We start from the raw sequence: 23477 nt of genomic DNA, 5'->3' as shown, positions 1-23477 counted from the left end.
AAAGTTTATCAAAACTAATTAACATGAGATTTAGTTTTAAAGATCTCGACATGCGAAATCCAACAGTGAAAATGGTTCGGTATTTGAACACATGATTCAAGATAAATCGTTTTGAAAAACAAATGAATCTACGAAAAAAACAAAAACTCTCATGAGACGGCCCAACATAAGCCGAGCATCATTTCTAAGTTGTGAAATTTGGTGCCTTAATGGGCTGGTTTGAGTAAGGTTGTTCATCATGCTTCTCTGTCGAGGCATCCAAATCACAAACCGTTTTCATCATTGAATTTCTCGCGTCGAGATCAACTAGATCTCACGTTCATAGTTTTCGATAAAAAAATCATAATCACAAATCGTTTTCACCGTTGGATTTCTCGCGTCGAGATCAACCAGATCTCACGTTAGTTTTCGATGAAAAAAATCATAACACCCCCCTCCCCGGGTAAAAACGAGAACCGAAAAAAGTAAACTAGAAAAAAAAATGAAAAATGAAAAACTGGTTCCCCAAAAAAATGTTTTCACCGTTGGATTTCGGGAAGCACAGTTCAAGACTACAGGAAAGCCAAGCAAAAACAAAGAAGTGAACCCCCACACACAGTAAACTCACATAAAACCTGAAAACACATGTAGAAAAAAAAAATTGAATTCCCGATGGTGCGTTCAGCACGAGGACCAAGAAAGTGACCTTTACGGGAGCCCTCCAAGAGTACGCCTTAATTAGTTGCTCCCATTTTTGTTAGACTAGATAATTACTTGTAATAAATGTTTATAAAATTATGCCCGTGATTTAACTACCTAAGTAAAAATCGCTTGTTTTGTAAGAACATATTGGTTTACCACATAGAACATAATTTTATTTGATAAGTCAATGAAAGGTGGGATTTTTTTTTTAGAAAAAGAGGATGACCCCCGGCCTCTGCATCTGGGCGATGCATACGGCCACTTTATTAATTATTCTCACAAGACCTTACAAAGCCAAACAATAGCAAGACTAAAGCCACCATCTAAGCAACAACTGTTGCTACACCTATCCAATTGATGAAGGGGCGTAGATAGTCTGGGCCTAATACCAAACAGACATCGCAGCCAAACCTAAACATCTAAGACCTGAGGTCCCAACCAGGACGCCTGCCGGGTATGGGGCACCTACCAGTCCGGCGCACTCCTCAACCAGGACGCCTGCCGGGTATGAGGCCGCCGCAGCCACCTGCCACCAATGAAAGGTGGGATGGTTAAGACGATTTTCAAAAGAAAAAGGATGAATTTTTTAGAGATATGAGGAAATGAATCAAAACGGGGAGAGGAGGGGGGGGGGTACGTAAGGTTGGACAAGTACTCTGCCTAGCATGAAAATGAATGCCATTCCTTCTTTAGGTATATAGTAGAAAAACAACAAATACCATGGAAACAAATCGAACAGGCTGAGAGTGTTGTTGTGAGGCAATCATGTGAAGGTTAGGGTTTTGGTTCCATCATTACCGCCGGCCGGGTCGATGTTCTACCTCATTCTTCATGCCGTCCTGGACAATGTGTGGGAGTTTTGATCTGGTTTGGATGGTGTATATCGCTAGATTTTGGTGTCTAGGGGAGGGAGTTGAGATGGCTGCAACCTCTTTCATTAAATAAGTCCTAGCAGCTAGTAGTGTATACTTTTCCACCGATGAGCGAGTTAAAGTGGGTTTTTGCGAATTGAATCTTTGTTAGGCTCGTGTGATGTGTTGTTTCCCCTACAAGGTAGGTAATATTCTTCTTTCTTCACAATGATAGTTTGGGGAGGTTTTCTTCTTTTCTAGCGGAGTCTTGTTGATCCAAGGAACTCTTCGATGGCGCGTCCGATGGACATCGGGTTGGCCGCGTGCCTCGGCACCGCCGCCGTAAGGAGAACGACGTGCTTGCGGAGCAGGAACTCTTGGTGCTCCATGGTCGGGGGTGGAGAACACCACCTTGTGGCTTGCCCTTGCCCGGCGAGATGGGTCAACGTGGTCGCTGCGCGGTCCATGGCCGGAGCAGGAGCCACTCGTGGCGGCGGTGGGGTGGGGAAGTGGAGCCTCGTCCGCACCCCCCCGGGTTGCGCGGTGACCATGGCCTCTCCTTGCCGCTATTCCATCTTGCTATCTTCTTTGGATTTTGAGGGCACTCTCTGATACGTCCATTTTGCATCATGCACTTATATTGATATTTATTGCATTATGGGTTGTTAATTATACATTATATCACAATACTTATGCCTTTTCTCTCTTATTTTATAAGGTTTACATGAAGAGGGAGAATGCCGGCAGCTAGAATTCTGGACTGGAAAATGAGCAAATATTAGAGACCTATTCTGTGCAACTCTAAAAGTCCTGAAACTTCACGGAGCATGTTTTTGGAATATATAAAGAATATTGTGCGAAGAAAGAACCAGAGGGGGGCCACCAGCCAGCCACAAGGGTGGAGGGCGCGCCCCCCGACCTTGTGGGCCCCCTGGCAGGCCCCCGGCGCCCATCTTTGGCTATATGGTGTGTTTTGACCTGGAAAAAATCAGAAGGAAGCTTTCGGGACGAAGCGCCACCGTCTCGAGGCGGAACCTGGGCAGAACCAATTTAGGGCTCCGACGGAGCTGTTCTGCCAGGGAAACATCCCTCCGGGAGGGGGAAATCGTCGCCATCGTCATCACCAATGATCCTCTCATCGAGAGGGGGTCAATCTCCATCAACATCTTCACCAGTACCATCTACTCTCAAACCCTAGCCCGTCTCTTGTATTCGATCTTGGTCCCAAAACCTCATATTGGTACCTGGGGGTTGCTAGTAGTGTTGATTACTCCTTGTAGTTGATGCTAGTTGGTTTATCCGGTGGAAGATTATAATTTCAGATCCTTAATGATAAATAATACTCCTCTGGTTATGATTATAAATATGCTTTGTGAGTAGTTACGTTTGTTCCTGAGGACATGGGAGAAGTCTTGTTATAAGTAATCATGTGAATTTGGTATTCGTTCATTATTTTGATGAGATGTATGTTCTCTCTCCTCTAGTGGTGTTATGTGAACGTCGACTACATGACACTTCACCATTATTTGGGCCTGGGGGAAGGCATTGGGAAGTAGTAATAAGTAAATGATGGGTTGCTAGAGTGACAGAAGCTTAAACCCTAGTTTATGCGTTGCTTCGTAAGGGGCTGATTTGGATCGATATGTTTCATGCTATGGCTAGGTTTACCTTAATTCTTCTTTCGTAGTTGCGGATGCTTGCGAGAAGGGTTAATCATAAGTGGGAGGCTTGTCCAAGGAAGGGCAACGCCCAAGCACCAGCCCACCCACATATCAAATTATCAAAGTAACGAACGTGAATCATATGAGCATGATGAAAACTAGCTTGACAACAATTCACATGTGTCCTCGGGAGTGCTTTGCATTATATAAGAGTTTGTCCAATCTTGTCCTTTGCTACAAAAAGGATTGGGCCACCTTGCTGCACTTTAGTTACATCATTTACTTGTTACCCGTTACGAAATATCTTATGACAAAACTATCGGTTACCGATAATTTCAGTGTTTGCAGAGAATACCTTGCTGAAAACCACTTATCATTTCCTTCTGCTCCTCGTTGGGTTCGACACTCTTACTTATCGAAAGGACTATGATAGATCCCCTATACTTGTGGGTCATTACTCTCTACCATAGTGTCCTGGCAGCTTGCAAATGATGCATCTAAGTGGGTCTCTGCAATCTATCCGGCGGTGCTCGGTGCAAGCAGCGAAAGCAGATGCCGTCGAAGCGGCTTAAGAAGGCCGCGCGCTCGTCATGGCCATTAATGGCAGCACCCTTGGCCGACCGGCGCGGCCGCTGGCATGTGTTACGGACCGTTATCTTCTTTTCTACATTGCGCGCCTTCCGGGACTCGACCGCCGTCCATCCGTCCTCATCACAAGGAGGAAGGGGGTAGGGCGCGGGGAAGGGCCTAACTACGATGGATTTTAGTCTATGTTGCCCGAAGAGTGGAGCCGCTGCTTGTGCCGCTGGGGGAGTGGTGGTGTTGCGTGGGAGCACTCACCCCGCAGCAGGATACACTGCGGATTGCCTAGATAAGTCGTTGACGCCGGTCGATGCAGCTGCAAGTCCGGCACCAGAGAAGGACCGCTGAAAGAAAGCGGATCTGGGCTCGAGGACGGTGTGCCCCATCGAGAGGCATCGCACGAGTGGGAGCGCGGGGACCTGGTGGATCTGCGGGACTCGACATGGGCCATGGGGTGCGGGGTGTTGGGCATAATAAGCCGTGGTGACGAGTCGGACGCGTCGAGCGCGTGTATGGGCGCGCGCTAGGCATGTCGGGCGTGTCGGGTCCGCGGCGTAGGTGTGCGTGTGTGCGTACGTGTGGTGCGCGGGCATGTCTGTGCATGTGTACACCGCGCGTGTGTGTGGGGCGAAGCCGTTGGCGATCGGGACGCGGTGATCGCGTTGGTTTGTTGCGGGCTCGGCGCGGCGAGTGCGTGGAGGCGCGGTCGTGGGCGCGCGAAGAGCGGGCCGAACCAGGCGCAGTAGTGGGTAGAGGCATGGGGGTCGTGGCCCAGCGCTGGCCCGGGTATAAGATCGCGGCGTCGATCGTTGTAACGACGAAGGTGTTGAGTTCGTTCTCAAGGAAACGCCGTGGTTGCGGCGGGCATGCGTGCGCTGGAAAAGCTCCCTGTTCATCGTGTCTTCCTCCTTCTTCCTCCCCGGTTCGTGCCACACAGAGAGAGATAGATAGAGATAGATAGATAGAGAGAGAGAGCTATAGAGGAGCTAGGGCTTGCTAGGGTTAGAGTTTTTGCACCAACAATTGGCATCAGAGCCAGGTTGCGGGAGGCGATCACCGACGATGTCGATCGTGCCGTACGCCGGCAGGTCGGGGAGCTCGCTACCGACGCCCGTCCCGATGCTCACTAGTGATAACTACACCACATGGGCGATCAAGGTGAAGGCCAACCTGGACGCGACCGGGCTGTGGGAAGCGATGGTGCCGGTGGAGGACGCGGCAGCGGCGGTGATCGCCAAGAAGGACAAGTCGGCGTGGGCGTACCTGCTTGGCGCGCCCGCTGAGGATCTCTTGGTGCAGGTCGCATCCATGAAGACGGCGGCGGAGGTCTGGAGCAGCCTCAAGGCGCGGTTCGTCGAAGTCGATCGCGTGAGGGCGGCGCGGCTGGCCACGCTGCATAGTGACTTCGAGCTGCTGCGGATGCAGAGCGGCGAGACGCTGGCGCCTTCGTTGGCAAGATCAGCGGCATGGCGGCTCACTATGCTGGGCTGGGGTCGATGCTGGACGATCCGGTGATGGTGAAGAAGCTCCTGGACTCGGGCCCGGGTCGCTTGTACGCCGCCGTCGCCGGAATGGAGCAGTTCTGCGACATGAACTCCATGCCGTTCGAGGAAGCTCTCGGGTGGCTAAAGGCGTTCGAGGAGAGGCTGCAACTGCGTGGACAGGCGGGCGGCGAGCGGGCGGACGACCAGCCGATGTACACGGCGGCACAGCGGCAGGCGCGGCAACGACGTCAGGGTGGCGGCAGCTTCAACGACGACGACGGCGCGGCGAGCACGGCATCGGGTGGCGGAACAAGCGGCGCGGGGCGATGCTACAAGTGCGGCGAGCGCGGTCACTTGAAGAGGGAGTGCCCCCATCTGCGTAAGGAGCCGGCGGCGGAGCGCGCGCTGCTGGTGGACGCCGGCGTCGAGGACGATGTGATACGTCTCCAACGTATCTATAATTTTTGATTGTTCCATGCTATTATATATTCTGTTTTGGATGTTTAATGGGCTTATTTATACAGTTTTATATTATTTTTGGGACTAACCTATTAACCGGAGGCCTAGCCCAAATTGTTATTTTTTTGCCTATTTCAGTGTTTCGCAGAAAAAGGATATCAAACGGAGTCCAAACGGAATGAAACCTTCGGGAACGTGATTTTTGCAACAAACGTGATCCAGAGGACTTGGAGTGGAAGTCAAGCAACAGACGAGGAAGCCACGAGGTAGGGGGGCGCGCCTACCCCCCAGGCGCGCCCTCCATCCTCGTGGGCCCCTCGTGGCTCCACCGACCTACTTCTTCCTCCTATATATACCTACGTACCCCCAAACCATCAGAAGCGACCACGAAAACCTAATTCCACCGCCGCAACCTTCTGTACCCGTGAGATCCATCTTGGGGCCTTTTCCGGCGTCCTGCCGGAGGGGGCATTGATCACGGAGGGCTTCTACATCAACACCATAGCCTCTCCGATAATGTGTGAGTAGTTTACCTCAGACCTTCGGGTCCATAGTTATTAGCTAGATGGCTTCTTCTCTCTCTTTGGATCTCAATACAAAGTTCTCCTCGACTCTCTTGGAGATCTATTCGATGTAATCTTCTTTTGCGGTGTGTTTGTCGAGATCCGATGAATTATGGGTTTATGATCAAGATTATCTATGAACAATATTTGAATCTTCTCTGAATTCTTTTATGTATAATTGGTTATCTTTGCAAGTCTCTTCGAATTATCAGTTTGGTTTGGCCTACTAGATTGATCTTTCTTGCAATGGAAGAAGTGCTTAGCTTTGGGTTCAATCTTGCGGTGTCCTTTCCCAGTGACAGCAGGGGCAGCAAGGCACATATTGTATTGTTTCCATCGAGGATAAAATGATGGGGTTTATATCATATTGCATGAATTTATCCCTCTACATCATGTCATCTTGCTTAAAGCGTTACTCTGTTCTTATGAACTTAATACTCTAGATGCATTCTGGATAGCGGTCGATGTGTGGAGTAATAGTAGTAGATGCAGAATTGTTTCGGTCTACTTGTCACGGACGTGATGCCTATATACATGATCATACATAGATATTCTCATAACTATGCTCAATTCTATCAATTGCTCGACAGTAATTTGTTCACCCACCGTAATACTTATGCTATCTTGAGAGAAGCCACTAGTGAAACCTATGGCCCCCGGGTCTATTTTCCATCATATTAATCTCCCGTTATTTCCATTACTGTTTACTTGCTTTCTTTACTTTTACTCCTTATCATAAAAATACCAAAAATATTATCTTATCATCTCTATCAGATCTCACTCTCGTAAGTGACCGTGAAGGGATTGACAACCCCTTTATCGCGTTGGTTGCGAGGTTCTTATTTGTTTGTGTAGGTGCAAGGGACTTGGGCGTGACCTCCTACTGGATTGATACCTTGGTTCTAAAAAACTGAGGGAAATACTTACGCTACTTTACTGCATCACCCTTTCCTCTTCAAGGGAATACCAACGCAGTGCTCAAGAGGTAGCAAGAAGGATTTCTGGCGCCATTGCCGGGGAGGTGTGCGCCAAGACAAGTGAAGACATACCAAGTACCCATCACAAACTCTTATCCTTCGCATTACATTATTTGCCATTTGCCTCTAGTTTTTCTCTCCCCACTTCACCCTTGTCGTTTTATTCGCCCTCCTTTTCCCTTCGCCTCTTTTTCGCTTGCTTCTTGTTTGCTCGTGTGTTGGATTGCTTGCTTGTCACGATGGCTCTACCTAGATTTGGTGATCTTCACCTTAAAAGGTTAGAAGAGATTGAAAGCAACGTCAGAAGTTTTATGACTTTACAATTTGAGCATAATAATTTCTTTAGAAACGAGCTTAAGGAACAAAAAAGCTTTTATGGGATATATGAATAAAGAGCTCGATGATATGTCTAAGGAATTTTATGGTTTGAAATCTCAGATTGCTCATCTCGAAAAACTAATAGCTGAAATCTCAGATAAGCAGGCCACCTTAGTTAATAAGATGGCCGCTAAACCGGAAAATTTTCATGATAATAAAGATGAAGATTTAAAAGTTATTGATGTGTCCCCTATTAAATCTTTGTTTTGCAATATGAATCTTGATAATGATGGGACTGGAGATGAGTCAACTTTAGTTAGAAGGCGTCCCAAAAATTCGGAGTTTTTAGATCTTGATGCAAAAATTGGTAAAAGTGGAATTGAAGAGGTTAAAACTTTAGATAGCAATGAACCCACTATCTTGGATTTCAAGGAATTTAATTATGATAATTGCTCTTTGATAGATTGTATTTCCTTGTTGCAATCCGTGCTAAATTCATCTCATGCTTATAGTCAAAATAAAGCTTTTACTAAACATATCGTTGATGCTTTAATGCAATCTTATGAAGAAAAACTTGAGTTGGAAGTTTCTATCCCTAGAAAACTTTATGATGAATGGGAACCTACAATTAAAATTAAAATTAAAGATCATGAATGCTATGCTTTGTGTGATTTGGGTGCTAGTGTTTCCACGATTCCAAAAACTTTGTGTGATTTGTTAGGTTTCCATGAATTTGATGATTGCTCTTTAGACTTGCATCTTGCGGATTCCACTATCAAGAAACCTATGGGAAGAATTAATGATGTTCTTATTGTTGCAAATAGGAATTATGTGCCCGTAGACTTCATTGTTCTTGATATAGATTGCAATCCTTTATGTCCTATTATTCTTGGTAGACCTTTCCTTAGAACGATCGGTGCAATTATTGATATGAAGGAAGAGAATATTAGATTCCAATTTCTGTTAAGGAAAGGCATGGAACACTTCCCTAGAAAGAAAATTAAATTACCATATGAATCTATTATGAGAGCCACTTATAGATTGCCTATCAAAGATGGCAATACCTAGATCTATCCTCGCTTTTATGCCTAGCTAGGGGCGTTAAACGATAGCGCTTGTTGGGAGGCAACCCAATTTTATTTTTAGTTTTTTGCTTTTTGGTTCTGATTAGGAATAAATCTTTAATCTAGCCTCTGGTTAGATTTGTTTTTGTGTTTTAATTAGTGTTTGTGCCAAGTTAAACCTATAGGATCTTCTTGGATGATAGTTATTTGATCTTGCTGAAAATCCAGAAACTTTCTGTTCACGAAAACAATTGTTAAAAATCACCAGAACGTGATAAAATACTGATTACAATTGCAGCAGATCAATAAACAAATTATCTAGGTCATCCTATTTTGGTAGAATTTTTGGAGTTCCAGAAGTTTGCGTTAGTTACAGATTACTACAGACTGTTCTGTTTTTGACAGATTCTGTTTTTTGTATGTTGTTTGCTTATTTTGATGAATCTATGGCTAGTAAAATAGTTTATAAACCATAGAGAAGTTGGAATAAAGTAGGTTTAACACCAATATAAATAAAGAATGAGTTCAATACAGTACCTTGAAGTGGTGTTTTGTTTTCTTTCGCTAACGGAGCTCACGAGATTTTCTGTTAAGTTTTGTGTTGTGAAGTTTTCAAGTTTTGGGTAAAAGATTTGATGGATTATGGAACAAGGAGTGGCAAGAGCCTAAGCTTGGGGATGCCCAAGGCACCCCAAGGTAAATCCATGGACACCAAAAAGCCAAAGCTTGGGGATGCCCCGGAAGGCATCCCCTCTTTCGTCCTCACCCATCGGTAACTTTACTTGGAGCTATATTTTTATTCATCACATGATGTGTGTTTTGCTTGGAGCATCTTGTATGATTTGAGTCTTTGTTTGTTAGTTTGCCACAATCATCCTTGCTGTACACACCTTTTGAGAGAGACACACATTATTCGGAATTTGTTAGAATACTCTATGTGCTTCACTTATATCTTTTAAGCTATATAGTTTTTGCTCTAGTGCTTCATTTATATCTTTTAGAGCACGGCGGTGGTCGTATTTTATAGAAATTATTGATCTCTCATGCTTCACTTATATTATTTTGAGAGTCTTAAACAGCATGGTAATTTGCTTTAATTGTGAAATTAATCTTCCATATTAAGTTCATTAAATATCATGAGAAGTTAGATACTTGATAAGTGTTTTGAGATATAAAGGTGGTAATATTAGAGTGTGCTAGTTGAGTAATTGTGAAATTGAGAGATACTTGTGTTAAAGTTGGCAAGTCCCGTAGCATGCACGTATGGTAAAAGTTGTGTAACAATTTTGACACATAGGTGTTCTTTTATTGCTTTCCTTATGAGTGGCGGTCGAGGACGAGCGATGGTCTTTTCCTACCAATCTATCGCTCTAGGGGCATGCGTAGTAGTACTTTGCTTCGAGGGCTAATAAACTTTTGCAATAAGTATATGAGTTCTTTATGACTAATGTGAGTCCATGGATTATACACACTCTCAACCTTCCACAATTTTCTAGCCTCTACGGTACCGCGCATTGCCCTTTCTCACCTTAAGAGTTGGTGCAAACTTCGCCGGTGCATCCAAACCCCGTGATATGATACGCTCTATCACACATAAGCCTCCTTATATCTTTCTCAAAACTGCCACCATACCTACCTATCATGGCATTTCCATAGCCATTCCGAGATATATTGCCATGCAACTTTCCACCGTTCCGTTTATTATGACACGCTTCATCATTGTCATATTGCTTTGCATGATCGTGTAGTTGACATCGTATTTTGTGGCAAGGCCACCATTCATATTTTTTCATACATGTCACTCTTGATTCATCGCATATCCCGGTACACCGCCAGAGGCATTCACATAGAGTCATATTTTGTTCTAAGTATTGAGTTGTAAATAATAAAAGTGTGATGATCATCATTATTAGAGCATTGTCCCATGTAAGAAAAGGATGATGGAGACTATGATTCCCCCACAAGTCAGGATGAGATTCCGGACTAATAAAAAAAGGAGAAGAGGCCAAGAAAAAAAAGAAAAGGCCCAAAGAAAAAAAAAAGAAAAAAAGAGAGAAAAAGAGAGAATGGACAATGTTACTATCTTTTTTCCACACTTGTGCTTCAAAGTAGCACCATGAACTTCATGATAGAGAGTCTCCTGTTTTAGTCACTTTCATATACTAGTGGAAATTTTTTATTATAGAACTTGACTTGTATATTCCAATGATGGGCTTCCTCAAAATGCACTAGGGAAAACCAACGCAATGCTCAAGAGGTAGCAAGATGGCCTCCTCTGAGCCATGGCTTAAGGGGTGTGTGTTGGGCATAATAAGCTGTGGCGACGAGTCGGACGCGTCGAGCGCGTGCATGGGCGAACGCTAGGCGTGTCGGGCGCGTCGGGTCTGCGGCGTAGGTGTGCATGTGGTGTGCGGGCGTGTTCGTGCATCTGTACACCGGGTGTGTGTGTGGGGCGAAGCCATTGGCAATCGGGACGTGGTGATCGCGTTGGTTCGTTGCGGGCTCGGCGCGGCGAGTGCGTGGAGGCGCGGTCGTGGGCGCGCACGGAGCGTGCCGAACCAGGCGCAGTAGTGGGTAGAGGCGTGGGGGCCGTGGCCCAGCGCTGGCCCGGGTATAAGATCGCGGCATCGATCGTTATAACGGCGGAGGTGTTAAGTTCGTGCTCAAGGAAATGTCGTGGTTGCGACGGGCGTTCGTGCGCTGGAAAAGCTTCCTGTTCATCGTGTCTTCCTCATTCCTTCCCGGTTCGTGCCACAGAGAGAGAGAGAGCTAGGGCTAGCTAGGGTTAGGGTTTTTGCACCAACACGGGGTGGTGGCGCCGCTGCCCCGCGGGCAGCGACAGAGGTGGGGCGGTGGCCGCAGCGGCCGGAGTGGCGCAGCGTGGAGTCGAGGGTGGTGGCTACGCTCGAGCTCGCAGCTACGCTCCGTGTGAAACCAGAATTTGATGCCACTAGTTGCTACTTGCTACACCAAAGAATCAACCTACCCGTAACGAACCTATAACCAGCCTATACAAATCAATCAGTTGCGACACATTAGTCAATTCATTTGATTGCCAGCTAAGTTATCTTCGTCCGACGATGCTGGGATGGTGTCAAAACAAGGAACACTTGATTATTTACCACGCAATCCCTGTCGTATTGGTCATCAATCTCCTATCGGAATTTGACTTCCCCGATATATATTTGGTTTAGGCTACGTGTGCACGTCATTCCAAGCGATTCAAATATTTTTTGCTCTCTCTGCAACGGATTCAACTTCAAACATCCATCAACCATATAATTCTCTCAACACTACTAATACACTGCGGTGACTTCTATCGGGCGAAGACAACGAAAAGCGTCCACGTACGCATGACATTCTCAGCTTGCTTACATTTTCTGAATTCTGAATTCATCTGATTGGGGTAGCTCCCTTCCATAAAAAACGTCATCGCGACCATGCATGGGGTAGTTTAACGAAATGGCAACCTCAGGCTCTTTATAATAACAGAAGAAGAAGCAAGTGTCCAGGAATCAAAGATTCAGTGAACCAAACCGTCTGATGAATCATTCAGTGAACCAAGACCGTCCTCCGTCCTCCGGGCGTTTTATGTCTCTGCGTTATTGCATGCATTTCTTCAAAGAAATGCATGAGAGGTTCCATGATTGGCTCCTGCTACCAGGGAGATTGGTCTACACTCCACGCACGTAGACGTACACCAGGAAGATGTGAAAAGAACGGCTGGTTAATTTTACCAAGGTCACCTGTCGTGGCATCATGATTTCTGGCATTCGTTGCTTTTGAAACGGGGGACCTCAAATTCAAAGGCAAATCGGAACCGGGGCTCGAATTTGATTCGTGGGCACCGGGGGTCTTCCGATAATTTAATTCGAATTCGACATCACATCACATTTGCTTAGCTCTGACCCCTGAGGCGACATGCGTGGGAGCGTCCTGCTATCATAAGCAACTCCAAGTCAAATTCGAATTGGATCTTTTGTGTGGCGTGCTGCCTACAATCATGCAACTTGCGCTCTTTTTAAAACAAAACCGACTGAATACGTGTAGTACTTCGAAATGTGAGCACGAATGTCAAAGTTTGAATGCCGTGTTTGGATTTAAGCGTGGGTTTCTTGCCGAGCGTCATTAAGAAAAAGAAGGAAAGAAAATTCGACTTCTCCCCAGAGGACCCCCTGGGCTGCGTGTCGAGTGTCTGACGTCTTCGACAGTCCGAGGTCGTCGCGGCCCGCTTAAGAAACTAGCCGTCCAATCCCTCACTTGCTTGCGGCCCAAGCCCACCCATTACAAAATGGTGAGTTGAGTAACCGAACGGCGTACGTGGCTACGTGCAGTATTTTCCGTTCCGGCGCGTCGGGCAGGTACGACTATAAAATCTGCAAATGTTCGAACCATTTTTCCCACCCCCGATCAGAACCCCCAACCCAACCTAAAACCTTCTCTTCACGCTCCCAATGGCGGCGGCCACTCGGTCCCTCTTCCTCACATGCTTCCACAGCAGCGGCTCCGATGAGAGCGGCCACCTCACGCTGCGGCCGCGGTACCCGTCCATGCCGCGGCAACCGAGGGCCGCCGCGGTCGCCGGCGAGGGCGGTGGAGGAGAAGGCGGGTCAGCCGCTGTCGATCTGGAGGCAGCGGAGGAGGAGGAGGAAGAGGAGAAGGTGGTGGTGTTCGCGGTGTCCGGGATGACGTGCGCCGCGTGCGCCGGCTCGGTTGAGAAGGCCGTCAAGCGGCTCCCCGGCATCCACGAGGCCGCCGTCGACGTCCTCGGCGGCCGCGTGCAGGTCGCCTTCTACACGGCACTCGTCTCGGTGAGCATCGGATACTCACTATATTTCTGCGCGCCGTGTGGCATCTGTTCTGCCTACACCTTTTTGCGTGTTTTCTCATGGGCCGCTTCCAGATGATCAGATCGTTGGTTCGAGTAAGCATATAATTTGATGCTTGTGCGCGATTCTTTTGAGATTTTGTGATTGAAACTCATGTTCGTATTTACTATGCTAAATTTTAACTGCCTCGTCAAGGATCATCTACAGTGAAATAACAACAAACAATAAGTATAGTAAAGTAATTCATCCAAACAAAGCTGGTAGGCAAAAGCGAGTGAAATTCGGCGTAGAAGTAGGACATGACTCGCAAAGATATAGAATGTTGTCAACTTTGAAGAAAACAATATGCATGGTTTGGGCCTTGACCTCGGATAAATTTGGTTCCTTACATGACCCAATGTGGTTTGATCCATGACATGACAATGGTTTCACGCACGTGACAGTCTACTAAAAAACGAATCTAATTTAGCAATAAAAATCTAAATACATGCAGTAAATGTAAAAAGCATGGAAACAGGATAAGTTCGAAATTACGAAGTTATATTGCAACTCCGGAATTTATATAAAAAATAAGTTTAGGAACTGTCATAGATAATCAACATATTTGTTCATAAACTATTTGTGATTTTCCAAAGAAGTACTCCCTCTATCTCAAAATATAAGGCGTTTTTTACTTATATTTTCCCCTAAATACTTCAGTTTATGATATTTTCCCTAAATACTTCTGTTTTCAGGGAATGTTTATGGTCTTATTCCCTAAATACTTCTTTGTTAAAAATTATATTTGTGGTTTTATAAAATATGAAATTATACTGTACTCTAGATTTTTTTTATATAAACTTCTGTTTTTAGGGAATGTTTATGATCTTATTCCCCAAATACTTCTTTTAAAAAAATTATATTTGCAGTTTTTTTATAAAATATGGAATTATATTGTAACTCTAGATTTTTCAAAATAAAACACAAGTTCTTAAATTATTTGTGTTTTTTCCCCAAAAAAAATGCAGCACTAGTATGGCAAGTTTTGTGATCTTTACACAGAAAACTTGTCTTTCTATTTCTTAATTTTTTTGCATTGCGAACATCCCATTCTTACTAAAATTTATATAATACATTAATATTCATGTTCCATTTCAATTATTTCTAAGTGTTTCATGATTTTAGAATTTTTACAACATTTTAATAATAAATCTACTATTTTTTAAATAAAACCACTAGATTTAAAAATAGGATTCCTATATATAATTTTATTATTTGTGTTAGCTAGATCGTCGCATGTGTGAAACCATTGCAACGAGAATCTATCAAATAGGTTTGAGCCAGCCGAGGAATATGTTTTCCGGTTTCAAAAGTTTTCTTTAGAGATAGTTTCAATAGTTGCAAGGTGAATTTGCTTGGTATTGAAAGTTGAGAAATCAAAATCGGGTGAGTGCAAATATGTTATTTGTAAACTAATAGTTTGAAGGTGTTGCTCGGTGTTCCTTTAGACCTGTGACAAGATAATGCATTTGTGTGAGATCTTTGCTACATGTTATTGTTGTGTGTGTGTGTGTGTGTGCGTGTGTGTGTGTGAGAGAGGGGGGGGGGGGGGGGGGGGGGGATGAGAGGGAGAGAATAAATTATGACCGATTGCTAGTTCTTTTTTTTAACACTGTACAATCGCAGATACTCACATACATTACATTACATTACATTGCACCGCCGAGTTGATCTCACCGCCAAGGGCTGATCTATGGGCTACCATGGGTGCCAATACAAAAAACAAAACAAGAGAAGAGTGAGAGGGAAAAAAAGGTTGGACAATTTTTTTTGGAACGAAGGCTCAAGAAGAGCCCGGCTTTGAATTAACAAAGCCATCAACCGGCCAGGCGTTACAAAGAACCAACAGAGCTAACAAAGACGTAAAGGATACAAGGGGCTGATGGAGCAGCTTACAACGGAACACTCACTAACAAGCACAAAATAGGAAAAAAGAGCACAGCTTGCTAGTGTCTCTGCCCACTACACTAAGGGCCAAGGACACCCGAACATAGTAGATTGCAATGGATCAGCCGTCTGCTAAGAGAAGGACCAAGATTGTGTCTGGAGCATCGGGCGGAGAAGGGACAGCTCCTATCTCCTCAGATGCCGAAAAGGGCCCCTACCCTCGTCGGCAAGAGAGATGCTCACCCGAGAGCTTGGATAGGAGCCGGCTTCACGGCCACTCGTCTAGAGCACGCCTCCTGACCTGCACGTAGCCAAAAGCACACCACGCCAGCTACAACGTCGCCGCCCACGGACAATCAGCAAAGAGGGAAAGCCACATGGGGCAATCGAAGAGGATGAAACAGCACTGAGCCAAGCCACAACAGCGAGCATCACGAGCGCAAAATCGAACGCCGCAGAGAAGATTCGGGTACTCAACAACACGGCAACAGCCACACCGGAGAGAAACCATCAAAGGGGGCGCCGGATCTGCAAATCATGACATCGCTGGCCACTGTAGAGAGGACAAAGCAGCTGCCAGACGCCTCCACACCAAGGCAACACTCACCCAAACCTTCAGCATCCCCAGGCGGCGTCTCCAAGGAGAGCACGACGCGAACGGCGACGCCACCGCCCAATCCGGAGAGGATTTTGAGCTTTCGCTCGGGAGCAAGGTAGGGGGTGGACAGGGAGGGTCCTCAGCGGCGCCTCCAAGGATGGAAAGCGGCGCCCTTGGGCGTCGCCGCCGCCGAGGCCGGACCAGCCGGCCTAGGGTTTCCCCCGGACCCAAATCCGTGCCACCAGCATCTCCCCAGCCAGCGCGCCGGCAGCCAAGGCCGACGGACACCATGTATGGGGGAGGAGGAGTGAGCTAGAAAGGTGGAGGAGTCATACCTTCAGATCTGACGAAGAAGAAGGCCTCCCGCCGCGACCACCACCCACCAGAGGCCTCCCGAGCGGCCGAGGAACCTGGCCACCAGCACCAACGAAGGCCGCCAGCCGTCACGCCGACACCTCGCCACCCGAGGCCGCCGCCCCAACCACCGCAGCCCTCCGCGAGAGAAACGGAGCGGCGAGATCCCCGCCGCCACCTTCACCGGCGGCCCGCGGGCTTGCCCGGCGACCTCCTCGGGTGGCGGCGAGGGAGAAAGGGGGAGGGATGAGGGTGGCGGCGCGAGGAAACCCTAGTCGCCGCCCGAGCAGGTGACGCGGGGGCTTGGGGGGGGGGGGGGGGGGGTGAGAAATCAAAAAGGTTGGACAATTGATGTGGTTTTCAAGGGAAAAAGAGGTAAGAAGACAAAGATGAGATTACAGAATCAAAACAAATAGAGGGGGAGAAGAGTGAGGGAGAGTTTGTAAGGATGGGCGAAGGACAACGGAACCTTACGTTGTCTTTGATTGGGATTAGGAGATGAAGCAATAAGAGGTGTGACTATTGATGCGGTTTTTAGGGAGAAGGCATACACAGAGAGACCGGAGAGAGAAAAGATTGCGGTGGCGTAGGTTTCGCTCATGAGAGTTGCCAGCGTTTGCCTTGTGCTCTACAAGTGCAAGGCCGTGTACATCATGTGTTGGCCACACGACGGAACCCAAACAATATTTGCTCGTGTCTCCAGTCTGATCTTTCCAATCGGTTATACCGGAATTCCCCACCTGCCTACGCGACTGACGTGTTAGCAGCCATATTCTGGTCCGACGCTGCGAGCACTATGAAATCGCTTTGCTTTAACGACGCTCTCCCACAGTCTCATTTTCGGGAAAAAGAAGCGCACGCGATCGGCGCCACCCTCCCCGCCCTATAAATCCGGCAATGCCCGAGGCACTCTCAAGCAACTCCCCAGTCAGTGATCGTCGCGAGCTCCTCCAGCGACCGCCATTCCCGGACGGAGACCGTCTCTCGGGATGGCGGCGGGCACTACTCGAGCCCTCTTCCTCGCCTGCTTCCGCGGCGGCGAGGGGAGCGGCGGCCGCCTCGCGCTGCGGCCGCGGTACGCGCCCGTGCCGCGGCGCACCAAGGCGGCCGCGGTCGCCGGCGATCTGGAGGCCGCGGCGGGGGCGGCCGAGGAGGAGGAGGAGAAGGTGGCGGTGTTCGCGGTGACCGGCATGACGTGCGCCGCGTGCGCGGGGTCGGTGGAGAAGGCCGTCAAGCGGCTCCCCGGCGTCCACGACGCCGCAGTCGACGTCCTCGGCTGCCGCGCGCAGGTCGCCTTCTACCCGGCATTCGTCTCGGTGAGCAGAGCAGAGCACCCTGATTTTTGGGCCCTTCCGCAGTTGTTAAAGCACGCGCAACATCCGCCGGCAGTTTGGCATGTTAGGGGGGTGGGGGTTCAGCTGCGGGGTCGGATGAATTTAGGATTTTAGATGGTCGCGTGTGATTATTTTGAGGTTTCCTTTAGTGAAAATGTTATTGCATACTTTGGGCGTGGTGGGTGCTGTGCTTATACGTCAAGTCACATGCATTGCTTCCTTATCCGGAACCCTGGAAACTGACACACGGGCGTTTTTAGCTTTAGGAGGTCTCAGCCTCACAAAATTGGCTGATATTGGGAGCATTGTCAACTTTGCGAGGTGATAGACCATAGATTTATAGAGGCAATTGTGTCGCTCTGTGCAACTACTTCTGGGGTTTAGGCAGTACTATATATCTGGGAGAATACATTGACATTGGCTAAACAAAAACTCCTGCTAAACAACCAATGCTGGTACGTACGGTTAATAGCAACATAGCATCATGTGGCCTTAATTGGTTTTCTTTTTGAGACGAGAAACGTTTAAAGGGGTGGTGGCCCTGAAAGTTCTTGCATTTATTGACTTTGTGTGGTTCAGAAGGCTACAGGTAGGCAACTTTGCCTCTGATGTGAAACTGCTAACTACTTCGCGTGTCTTCAAAACATAGAGTGGTCGATTTGGTTTATCATTACATTCCTAGTTGTAAATACTGTGATGTGATCAAGGCTGGAGACTCGGTATGAAGCTTGATTTGGGAAAATAGATTGACGCTTCCTGCTTATTGTTTATGTTTACAAGTTTTCAACTACAAGTGCAGATAGCGATGCTTGTAGTTGTAAGGCATACAGAATTTCAAAGTTTAACAACTTAAGTTTGTGTCGTACCTCTGGAGATTGTTACCCTTAGGAATCAATCTTCTCAATAAACTTTTACTTAGATGTTTCGAATCTGTGAGCTCTTGTGCCTTTGTGGAAGTAATGGAACTCGGCTACCTACGTACACAGTGGTCACCTGGAAAAAAAGGATCTACTCTTCCAGCGACCCTTAGTTTTTTCCTTCTAACCTGGTTGTGGTGCACTCTGTTGCATAACTTCCAAGTTTTTTTCTCTGTTCATTTGGTGTTCCTCCCACTAGACTTGACCTTATGTCAACTGATTATTAAATTTTCAGGCTGGTAAATATTTTCTTATTCTGGAAAATTTTGCAACTCATGTTTCTCATCTCATGATTACTTTCTTTCATCAGTGGAGCATTTGGGATCCAATCTTGTCCCACTCCCACCATTGTTATCTCTGATTATCTTTTTGGGAAAGAACTGTTATTTTTGAAGAAAACAAGAAGTACGTAACCTTTTTATCAATATCGTGAAAACTATTGGAACGATAGCGGTACCTTTTCTATTATTGGAAGTCCTTTTCTTGCAGCGTAAGTGCACTACTGTAGTTTGATGATGAGAGATACTTCATTTGATTGGAATTTTAGGATCCAAAAAAGGTTCATCTCTATTTCAGCATAATGGCTGCTTGCTCACACACTTCCTTGTTGGATGGCACCTATACTGGGCTGATGTCATTTCTTGCTGCATCTAGTAACTTTAATCAGTAATTGCTAGAAGATAGTGCCACACTTAGGTGTCCTATTGAATATAGCAGTACCATCTAGGGCTAAAGTATAGTGAGTAAGAGGCCAACATAGTGAAAAGTCGAAAGTGAGCCTGGGCTACACGGAGCCCTTTTTTAGAAGGGGGGGAACACTGTATTTGGCAACCTAAAAAAATTCTGGAAACAACTGTGCATGTACAGATAGATGTTTTTTCATGAACTTTACTCGATGCTCTTACAGAGAGTTTGTGTCTATTTATTGATAATTTTGTTTGGAGATTGAAGTTCATGTCTGCCTTTTTTTTACAGGAGGAAAAAATTAGGGAAACAATTGAAGATGTTGGTTTCGGAGCTAAACTGATCGACGAGGAGCTTAAGGAAAAGAGCATTCTAGTATGCAGGCTGCACATAAAAGGAATGACCTGCACGTCTTGTGCAAATACAGTTGAATCCGCCTTGCAAGCTGTTCCAGGGGTTCAGAGAGCTTCCGTTGCACTGGCTATTGAAGAGGCGGAAATCCGTTATAATCGGAGGGTTGTTGCTGCTATCCAACTAGTCAATGCAGTTGAAGAATCTGGCTTTGAAGCAATACTGGTCACCGCAGGAGAAGATCGGAGCAGGATAGACCTCAAAGTTGATGGCATTCTCAATGAGAGATCAGTAATGATAGTGAAAAGTTCTGTCCAAGCTCTTCCTGGTGTGGAAGACATAAAAATTGATACCGAGCTCCAAAAGATAACCATCTCTTACAAGCCTGACCAAACAGGTCCACGAGACCTCATCGAAGTCATTGAGTCAGCTGGATCTGGTCATATTGCTGTATCAATATATCCGGAAGCCGATGGAAGAGAGCAGCATAGAAATGGGGAGATAACGCAGTACAGGCAGTCCTTTTTGTGGAGCTTGCTTTTCACAATTCCAGTGTTCCTAACCTCCATGGTGTTCATGTACATCCCAGGGCTGAAGGAGGGGCTGGACAAAAAGGTTGTCAACATGATGAGCATTGGTGAACTATTGCGGTGGATTTTGTCAACACCTGTCCAGTTTGTAATTGGCCGCAAATTTTACACTGGTGCTTACAAGGCAATGTGTCATGGCTCACCGAACATGGATGTGCTCATTGCTCTGGGGACCAACACAGCGTACTTCTACTCAGTTTACTCGGTTCTCCGAGCTGCCACTTCTGAGAATTATATGTCAACTGATTTTTTTGAGACAAGTTCCATGCTCATATCATTTATCCTTCTTGGAAAATACCTCGAGATCTTGGCAAAAGGAAAGACCTCTGAGGCTATTGCCAAGCTGATGGATCTTGCACCAGAAACTGCAACTGTGCTGATGTACGACAAGGAAGGGAATGTTGTAAGTGAGAAAGAGATCGACAGTCGGTTGATTCAGAAAAATGATGTGATCAAAGTCATACCTGGTGGGAAAGTTGCTTCCGATGGCTTTGTTATTTGGGGCCAGAGCCATGTGAATGAAAGCATGATCACCGGAGAATCACGGCCCGTGGCAAAGAGGAAGGGCGACACTGTGATTGGAGGGACGGTGAACGAGAATGGCGTGCTCCATGTCAGGGCGACATTTGTTGGATCAGAGAGCGCCCTGGCACAGATTGTAAGGCTAGTAGAGTCAGCCCAAATGGCAAAAGCTCCTGTGCAGAAGTTTGCTGATCAGATATCTAAAGTCTTTGTCCCCCTGGTGAGTTCAGTTACATTGTGTTAATCCAGTAACATTGTACTCTTACGAGTACTGAACAATCAGCTTTATGCTTGCAGGTCATCCTTCTTTCTTTTCTTACTTGGCTTACATGGTTCTTAGCTGGGAGGTTTCATGGCTACCCTAGCTCGTGGATACCATCTTCCATGGATAGCTTTCAGCTAGCTCTTCAGTTCGGGATATCGGTTATGGTGATCGCCTGCCCTTGCGCACTGGGACTTGCAACTCCAACTGCTGTGATGGTTGCGACTGGAGTCGGTGCCTCGCAAGGTGTTCTGATCAAGGGCGGGCAAGCTCTGGAGAGTGCGCAGAAGGTAATAATAATAAATATACAAGTGAAAACATGTTATCAGATAGTGCTTCACATTGTTGACGAACATTATCTGTATGATATTTTACAGGTGGACTGCATTGTTTTCGACAAGACAGGAACACTGACCATTGGGAAGCCTATTGTCGTCAATACCAGGCTCTTTAAAAACATGGTCCTACGTGAATTCTATGACTATGTTGCAGCAGCAGAGGTATGCCTTCTAACTACATATGTGTCTGTAGTGTCTTCTTAGTAGACTTTCTTGTAGTGTCTTGGGAAGATACCTTGCTCAAATTTAATTGATATTTCAGGTCAACAGTGAGCATCCGCTGGCGAAAGCGATAGTGGAGCACGCCAAGAACTTTCACTCGGAAGAAACCCATATCTGGCCGGAAGCAAGGGATTTCATTTCAGTCACCGGACACGGTGTCAAGGCAAAGATCAGTGACAAGAGCGTCATTGTGGGCAACAAGAGCTTTATGCTGTCATTAGACATTGATGTCCCTGTGGAAGCTTCAGAAATCCTCATGGAAGAGGAAGAGAAGGCACACACAGGGATCATCGTGGCCATGGATCAAGAAATTGTCGGCATAATCTCTGTGTCTGATCCGATAAAACCGAACGCTCATGAAGTGATATCATACCTCAAGTCAATGAAGGTGGAGTGCATAATGGTGACCGGGGACAACTGGGGAACCGCCAAGGCCATCGGCAAAGAGGTTGGCATCGAAAACATCATAGCCGAAGCAAAGCCAGAGCAGAAGGCTGAGAAGGTGAAGGAGCTTCAGGTGAGCTAGACTAGAAGATATCCTTGCTTTATCTCAAAGGGCCATATATCCTTTGCTTTGTTACTTTGATTGATGGTGCTGTCACACAGTAACAGGATACAGCCACGCATCCACTCACCGCCTTTAAATCTTTGATTGATCACTGCAGCTGTCTGGAAAAACCGTGGCAATGGTTGGCGATGGGATCAACGACTCCCCGGCGCTGGTGGCGGCCAACGTCGGGATGGCCATCGGCGCGGGCACCGACGTGGCCATCGAGGCGGCGGACATCGTGCTCATGAAGAGCAACCTGGAGGACGTGATCACGGCCATCGACCTGTCCAGGAAGGCCTTCTTCCGCATACGGATGAACTACGTCTGGGCCCTCGGCTACAACATCATCGGCATACCGATCGCCGCGGGGGTGCTGTTCCCGTCCACCCGGTTCCGGCTGCCGCCGTGGGTCGCCGGCGCCGCCATGGCCGCGTCCTCCGTCAGCGTCGTCTGCTGGTCCCTGCTGCTGAGGTACTACAAGAGGCCGTTGATCACACAGAAGCGGCAGACATAGAGAAGAGGACCAGCATCGTATAGATAATACTAGTATACATACATAGAATAAGCTGTAGATATCTGTAACAAACGTGTGGTAGAATGACGAAGCAGCAGTCCTCTGATGAAAATGTATATAATTCTGGTACTCCAGGTGCAAGTAATATGAATGTTTAGTGCAAGTTATGCATGTATTGTGCTGTGCCGGCTCGCTTTAACAAGTAGTGCAAAAAAAACACTCTTATATTATGGGACGGAGGGAGTAGGAATAAATTAGCATACTACTAGTCCACTAGTAAATCTCAACTTTGACCTTTGATGAAGGGAATTGAACAACTTTGGGAGGGGTCAGGGGTCAAGGTGCTGTGACTGACCGGGGTCAAGTTCGAAAGCAATAAGTAAAGATGGTGCTCTGTGACTGCGCTAGATTCCGGCAAGAAGCATGCATGCCTCTTCACGGTGCGTCGTCCACTTGTCCTCCCTGTTGAGCGATGAGATGCCAGTCACCTAAGGAAGCCGGTTAAAAGAACGCAATGAGCAACTGATAGTATAACTTTGCGACCAAAAGGAACCTGATATAAAGTGATACAGCTTTAATTTCTTTCCAGAGGATTGTAAAGTGAGCGCAGTAAGCCGGTGTTTCCCCTACAATGATGATGCTTACTTTGTGGTGATAGACAGTGGTCGCACCAAAGACGGGGCAAAAGATGCTAGACCGGATCCATCAAACAAAGCTCAATCGGTTCCTCATCAGGGTTGCCTGCCGTGTCGACCTTCTTGTGGCCCGTCAGACGGCGACCGGCGAGCAGCATGCCGTCCACGTCTCTCAACGGCCCGAGGCATCCATCCATGCAACCTTTTCATA

The 23477-nt window shown here is 46.9% G+C and overlaps 1 protein-coding gene across 4 annotated transcripts; it reads left to right on the top strand.

Annotated features, from left to right (window-relative positions):
• The first annotated feature begins 13049 nt into the window (after nucleotides 1-13049).
• LOC109763539 (copper-transporting ATPase HMA5) lies at nucleotides 13050-22806 on the top strand. Of its 4 annotated transcripts, XM_040399594.3 has the most exons (8): nucleotides 13050-13233; nucleotides 13296-13309; nucleotides 17451-17663; nucleotides 19574-20965; nucleotides 21043-21297; nucleotides 21385-21507; nucleotides 21608-22084; nucleotides 22233-22806. In XM_040399594.3, exons 1-8 carry the CDS (start codon nucleotides 13095-13097, stop codon nucleotides 22629-22631), a joined length of 3012 nt encoding a protein of 1003 aa, XP_040255528.1. In that variant the 5' UTR covers nucleotides 13050-13094; the 3' UTR covers nucleotides 22632-22806. The 4 variants fall into 4 exon arrangements, with proteins under 4 accessions (XP_040255528.1, XP_040255527.1, XP_020177971.1 ...); XM_040399593.3 differs by lacking the exon at nucleotides 13296-13309 and having other exon boundaries at nucleotides 13050-13274; nucleotides 17478-17663; XM_020322382.4 differs by lacking the exon at nucleotides 17451-17663 and having other exon boundaries at nucleotides 13050-13451.
• The last annotated feature ends 671 nt before the right edge of the window (nucleotides 22807-23477 follow it).

This window comes from Aegilops tauschii, chromosome 2, assembly GCF_002575655.3.
Source record: "Aegilops tauschii subsp. strangulata cultivar AL8/78 chromosome 2, Aet v6.0, whole genome shotgun sequence".
Taxonomy (NCBI): domain Eukaryota; kingdom Viridiplantae; phylum Streptophyta; class Magnoliopsida; order Poales; family Poaceae; genus Aegilops; species Aegilops tauschii.
The sequence above is the reverse complement of the archived record's forward strand: the minus strand, read 5'-3'. Positions and strand labels throughout refer to the sequence as shown.

Excerpts from the sequence above, each read along its gene's own strand:
- LOC109763539 (XM_040399594.3), top strand. The coding sequence starts at position 13,095 with ATGGCGGCGGCCACTCGGTCCCTCTTCCTCACATGCTTCCACAGCAGC. Across the intron at positions 20,966-21,042 it reads CTAAAGTCTTTGTCCCCCTG|GTCATCCTTCTTTCTTTTCT; the intron begins GTGAGTTCAGTT and ends TTATGCTTGCAG. Across the intron at positions 21,298-21,384 it reads CTCTGGAGAGTGCGCAGAAG|GTGGACTGCATTGTTTTCGA; the intron begins GTAATAATAATA and ends GATATTTTACAG.